General features: G+C 36.3%; 1 protein-coding gene and 1 long non-coding RNA gene across 2 annotated transcripts in view; one reads left to right on the top strand and one right to left on the bottom strand.

Annotated features, from left to right (window-relative positions):
- The window catches only part of LOC138148354 (uncharacterized), a 236,328-nt gene that overhangs the window by 59,453 nt on the left and 169,864 nt on the right, over positions 1-7,011 (bottom strand). The gene's annotated exons all lie outside the window — the stretch shown is intronic.
- GRM5 (glutamate metabotropic receptor 5) overlaps positions 1-7,011 on the top strand; it is a 663,694-nt gene that overhangs the window by 525,283 nt on the left and 131,400 nt on the right. Inside the window, exon 4 of the mRNA XM_069071043.1 lies at positions 5,784-6,030. Within this exon, the coding sequence (XP_068927144.1) occupies positions 5,784-6,030 (247 nt within the window). The remainder of the gene's footprint in view (positions 1-5,783; positions 6,031-7,011) is intronic.

The raw sequence follows: 7,011 nt of genomic DNA, 5'->3' as shown, positions 1-7,011 counted from the left end.
TGTGTGTGTGTGTGTGTGTGTGTGTGTGTGTGTGTGTGTGTGTGTGTACAGGTACATAGGTATATATGACTTTTATATCAACATTATGAAGTAGACATTTCTAATAGGATTCAATCACCATTTTATAGAAGAAGAAACTGAGACTCAGAGAGGCAAAAACCGCCCAAGATCACAGATATGGCATAGGAATTCACCATACAAGTGAAAATTATATATATATATTTTATTTTTGCCAACATTGAAGACAGTATAACATTTGGGCACCTTGGGTAACAGACATAATGCCTACTTATCATTTCTCTAAGTCATGGGCACAGTGTAAATGTACTCAACTTTTGGGTGGATATCTGGGAATTGGTCACAGTGCACTGGAGGAAAGGAAGGAAAGTGTGAGAGAAGGAGAGAGGGAGGGAAGGAGGGAGAGAGAAAGGGAAGGAGGGAGGAAGGAAGGAAGGAAGGAATTTTTTTAATCACTAAAGTCTTTTCTATTCTATATGTGTTTCATGGACTTTAATAAGAGCTTTAGGGTTTCTTGGTAGCTCTAATAACTCGTTTTTATACCACTTTAGGGTTTTCAAAATACTTTCCTCACAAAACACTTTGATAGTAACTGTTATTACTCTTTATTTTACAGATGAGGAAACAGACTCTGAGAGGTCAAACAATTTGTCTATAGTCACATAACTAGTTAGCACTAATATTCAAACCCAAATCTTTTCTGATGTCTGTACAGCACTCTATCCACCATGCTCTTGTACTATTCCCTTCTTATTCTTGGACCAGGATATGTTAGGAAACCTGGAATTGTACATAGAGTTTCAAGCTATCCTTCTTTCAACAAGTGTGCCCAGAATGACCAATGCTTTATTCCCAGTTGTAAGGGAAATAAGACAATAAGTAAAAAGATCTCTTCAAATATCTTACTTTCTAATGGTGGGTTATCAGGTATAAATACACATAAAAAGAAGACAAAATAGAACCTAATAAATTAGTAACAGAATTATAAACTATCATTGCATTGGATGAAATGTATATCATTTCAAACTTTAATAAAGACTTTATGGAGGAGGTGGTTCTGTAGATAGATAATATGGCATCAGAGGTGGCCTGTGGAGAGAACTAAGGACAAATAAAGAACATTTAATGTATTGTTATTACATATAACATATTATTATTCAATATATTATATTTGAGATAGGCTTAAGAGTATGAAAGTACAGGACTTATTGGCTTTCTTGGCCAAGGTAAAATGAATGTTGGAGTATATTATCTTTATACTCCCACCCAGCTCCCAATCTATGATGCTAGGATTTAAGGCTTTTTGTACTTGTTTTAATAAAATGCATGTGGGTTGATTTACTTCCTCTTTATCCAAATTAATTTCTTTGGACTCCTCCCATTTTTCTTCCACCTTTGTGTTTATGTAATTAGAACTTGATTTTTAGGAGCATTCCTGTACTGTTGAATTGATTTTCCTGTAGAACCTTAAACTCTAGCTCTGCTTCCTCTGAACTGGGATGGCTTTCCCCTTCTAATCTTTCACAACCTGTCAGAAGACACGAATATTCATTCCCAAGATTCTTGCCATTTCTATTCAGACAACCAATTCCTCCTTATTAGTCAATTAGCCAGAACTAGGCCAAGATCATCCATTTCCCTTGTCACTTTGCCTGCCTTTTAAAGAATAAAATACATATGAAGGCAGGTCAAAAGTTATCAACCACTTAGCTTTAAGCAGATATTTAATAGGAATTTAGATAATGGGCTTCTAGATGGCACAGTGGACATAATGCTGGGCCTGGAGTCAGGAAGACCTAAGGTCAAATCTGGCCGCAGATATTCATCCATTGGCTGTGTGACCCTGAGTGAGTCACTTTACCTCTGTTTACCCAGTTCTCTCATCTGCAAAACAGGATTAATAACAACACCAAACTCCCAGTGTTGCTGTGAGCATCAACTGAGATAATAATTGGAAAGTGCTTAGAGCAGTGCCTGGCACATAGTAAATGCTATACAAACGTTAGCAATTATTAATATTAATCGAACTCATCCATTACTATTACCAGGCCACATTTATCATTCACACTAGAATTCAGCATGTGGTGAAAAAGGAAGGGAAGTGGCTTACTTAGGTTAAGTAACCCTGGGCAAGTTATTTAGCCTATGTTTCTCTTGAGTTTCTCAGCTGAAAAACAGGAATACGAACAGCACCTGCCTCACCGAGCTGTTGGGGGATCAAATGAGGCAGTATTTATAACATGCTAAACATTGTGCCCAGCTCAGAGACCTGGATTAATAAATGCCTGTTCCCTTCTCCCACATGCATGCACACATATGCAGTAACACACACATACATGCGCACACACACACACACACACACACACACACACCTTCTATCTGGACATTCTGAAGTATATCCAACAATTTCATCTTCAGTTTACCCTGCGTTGACCCTTCCTTACTTCCTTACTCAGATACTATCCATCCTTTCTCCCTTTCCTACTACTACCATTTCTTCTTAGGGCTATATCTTCCAGTGATACATTTTAACTCCACAACACTTTTTAACTCAGCTTTTCTGTTTTAACATGATAAAGTTGTGAGTCAGATCCCACCAACCAAATCTCTGTAATGCCTAAGCCCTGTAAGGGCAAATGTACTGTCTGTCTCACATTAAGATAACTAATTTACATTGTTTATAATCTATATTTTGTGACTTGGCATATAGATGTCTGAGGTCATGGATATTATTCCTGGTTTTTTGAATACTGACTACTGTGAATTACTGAGCTTCTTAATAATCATTCTTTTTCCTATTCCATACTTGCTACACTCCACAGTATATGGATTATCAGATTTATGTGATAGTTTTTCCCCCTACCCCCTCAAATCTCTAGGCAAATATTTGGTATTTTTGTTTGTTTTTACCAGTCAGTTTTAGATTCACTCCATCCTTTGACAAGATTTAGCTATTTCTGTATCATATGACTTGCTTCAGGTCTTAAATTTCTAAGGTTGTCACCATATTCTTAAGCAGCTTTTCATTTATCATTTTCTGTATCCCATACTTTCATTCAACAGCACAAATGGAATCAGTATTTGTGCCTTTAAGGACTTCATGACCCCTAGAAATACTTTCTATGTTCCTCCTGGATGTACCATTTCTTACCCATATATCACAAAATCAGTTGTGTAGGAATTATGAGATTCACAAATCTTGCAAGGCTCTCTGTCAAGTCCCAAATGCATGCCCTAAAAATACAGGATATATCTCTTCTGTTTATGTCAAGTTGAATAAATACATTTTATACATGAGTATGAAAATGAAATCAACTTCATAAGTGCAAAATGAAAAAAATGATGGCTCAAGAGCAGTTCAACTGAACATATTTAGTATTTTAGTGGACTATGAATTCAAGAAGTCAATAATGTGATTTAGCAGCACCCTCCCCCCCAAAAAAGAAAGAGTGAATGTGACTTTAACCTATATTAACGGAGTCAAAATGTTGAGGTCTGTGGAGATGATAGACTCTTTAATGGTCAGCCCATATTTGTAGTATTAAGTGCCATTCTAAGAGCTGCCTTTTGAGAAAAAAATCATCCATAATCTGAATATCATCCAGGATAGGGCCACTAGGATAGTTGACTACTTGACAAAGAAGTCAAGGAACATCAATAATAAAAATATCTTTATTTGAACTGAAAAAATTGTAAATAATTCACAAGATGTATCTACCTATCTATCAATCATTTGTCTATTATCTTATTTTTAGTGATTCTGAATATAGCTAGGTCTGTACTAGTGTGAATGAGATTGTAACTTTCTTGAAGTCAGAGACTTTCCCCACAGTGCCTGGCACATAGTAAGGACTTAATAAATATTAATTGGTTAATTGATTGAACTGTAATACTAGCTATGTTTGAATTCACATTGTATATTTTCACTGAGCTATAATTAACCTATTTATGTAATTATAACTTCAAGTAGTGGAAATTTATATATATATATATATGTATGTATACATATATATATATACATAAAACCTCTTCAGAGGATTTATTATTCACACTAATTGAGATTTAGCTATAGTTATTTTTCGAGCATATAGACTTTATGTATGCTGTTCAGTCATTTCAGTCATATATGATTCTTCATGGGGTTTTCTTGGCAAAGATACTAGAGTGTTTGGCCATTTCCTCCCCCAACTCATTTTACACATGAGGAGACTGAGGCAAACAGGGTTAAATGACTTGCCCAGGGACACAAATCTAGTATGTGTCGAAGGTCAGATTTGAACTCAGAAAGATATCTTTATGTATACTTTATGTGTGTGTATACATATATATGTGTGTATGGTGTATATATATATATATATTATATGTGCATATATTTATATACATGTACATTTTAATGCATATGTATGTATTTGGATATGTGGATATATGTATAAGTATACATGCACACATATGCCTGCCTATATATATATATATATATGTATATACAAATATACACAAAGTTTAGGGCAGCTAGCTGGCTCAGTGAATACAGCACTGATCCTGGAGTCAGTAAAATTCATCTTCCTGAGTTTAGATACAGCCTCAGACACTTAATTAGCTGTGTGACTCTGGGTGAGTCACTTAATCCTGTTTGCCTCATTTTCCCCATCTGTAAAATGAGCAGGGGAAGGAAATGGCAAACCATTCCAGTATCTTTGCCAAGAAAATCCCAAATGGAGTCACAAAGAGTTTGACACAAATGTACAATGTACAGGTGTATGCATGTATGTATGTATACATGCATGTGTGCATGTATATATGTGTGAATCTATTAAATATATATAAATATAGATATATGTAATATAGATAAAAAGTTTTAAAAGATCTCATACTATGAGTCAGGGTTATAAAAATATAGCCAAGACAGATGTTGCACCTAAACACTCAATCAGTTGAATCCTTTGTTTCATCTTACGTAGTATTATGTATTTATCTGATATACTATTCTTGATTTATTTCTTATTCCCCATCTTGATTATAAAATCCACAATGGCAAGGACTACAAGCTCCTGTCTAAACTTTACTTCTCCCCTGTCACATAGTACAGTGCTCTGCATAAAGCACATGGTTCATAGATGTTTTTGACTGATTGGACATTAACATCTCCTGTCTGTTGAACATTTTATTGATTAGTCACTTAAAGGAGAAGGGGGGAAAGAGATCTAAATATGACAATAACTTTGAAAACCCTTGGATGTACAGACAAGGTCTAACAATATTCATTCAACCAGTGCTGGATATCTGGATTGCCCAAACTTATAGCTATGAAGAGAAAGTCTGAACAGTTGGCCAAGTTCCCTGGATTCTGACTTCCATGTCACAGGTTGATTGGAACAGGTAGCTCTTCCTCTAATGTACTGATATTGTTACTGCTTCAGTATTTCAGGAATCTGTGGCTTCAACAGTATAATTAGTTCCTTCACACCATAAGTGATCACAATCCTAACCTTCTTTTGATGAATCATTCTAAATTTAAACAGATTAATCTGCACATACACGCCTTCATCACCACACTAATACTGCATGTCTCCAGATTGACAGGACCTGCTAGAACTGTGCTCTCTTGTTCACAGAATTCCAGATTCTAGAGTCATAACATACATTGCATGATGAGGCATCAGGAGAGGAATTTACTTGAATAAAATATCTATGATGGCCTCATAATTGGTGATCTATAATCAGTTCTGAGTGTTGCTTTCAAACCTTCCTTTTGTTTTCTCTAACAGGTTCCCTGACTCTGACTACACAGTATGTCCAAGATTCCAAAATGGGGTTTGTAATCAATGCAATATATTCCATGGCATATGGTCTTCACAACATGCAGACAGCACTCTGCCCAGGATATGCTGGGCTCTGCGATGCTATGAAACCAATTGATGGACGAAAACTTCTTGACTCTCTGATGAAAACAAACTTCACTGGGGTTTCTGGAGATACAATCCTCTTTGATGAGAATGGAGACTCTCCAGGAAGGTATCATTACAGTTTTTCTGTATCTGAGGGAGCTTTAATAACAGTTATAGGGTGATTATATGAGTGATATAATTGGGGGAGTCCTCAGGCTCTTTATTTCCTAGAGGCAGCTGGTGGCATAGTAGATAGAGTACTGACAAGAATCAGAAAAACCCAAGTTCAAATCCAGCTTCAAACACAAGTTGGGTACCCTTAGGCAATTTACTTAACCTCTTTTTCCTCAATGTCTTCAATTGTAAAATGGAAATAATAATGAGAGCACCTACCTCACAGGGTTGTAGCGGGGACCAAATGAGATAACATTTGTAACAGCACTTAGCACACTGCCTAGCACATATTAGGCTCTATATAAATACCTATTCCCTCCCTTTCTCTCTCTTGTTCTTCCTACCCTCCCTCCCCTCATTAGCACTCCCCATTAGGAAGTGTTCAAGGGACGGAGAAGGAGAACTAATATCACCTTCGTCATTTTTGAGAAAAGGATTAAAATAAATGGCCAAAGTGTGGCTTGAGGATCATGTTCAAATTTCAGTTATCCAGGCCTAGACCTGAGTCCACATAATCACGAAGAGTCAAGAGCTGGTTCTATCATTTCTTGGCAAGCATTTGGTGTTTTGTTCAAAACCTTTGTTTCTATTCTTTGGATTTAGAGCTATTCTGAGCACAGAAGGAATCACATTTTTACAATCCCAAAGATAGGGCTAAAGGAGTGACATGCTGTTTGCTCTTCCTGCCATGTGTTAGAGGCATGTTTTTATTGCATTATCTTTCAGATAATGCACTGTCACCTTGGTTGAGGACTAAATTACTATTTCTCCTAAACTTTTCACCTTTCATCATTTACACAGAATATCCTGAGAAATATGAAATTATATATGATTATAGGTCAGCTACTGGGGACTCAAGAGACACCTAAACACATGCCAAGACAGAGTTCTCTCTCTCTCTCTCTCTCTCTCTCTCTCTCTCTCTCTCTCTCTC

The sequence above is a fragment of the Petaurus breviceps genome, unplaced genomic scaffold (assembly GCF_028583685.1).
Source record: "Petaurus breviceps papuanus isolate PSGF00001 unplaced genomic scaffold, PetGlider_PUasm1.0 90823, whole genome shotgun sequence".
Taxonomy (NCBI): Eukaryota; Metazoa; Chordata; class Mammalia; order Diprotodontia; family Petauridae; genus Petaurus; species Petaurus breviceps.
Note: the sequence above shows the minus strand (reverse complement) of the source record. Positions and strands in the feature narration are given on the sequence as shown.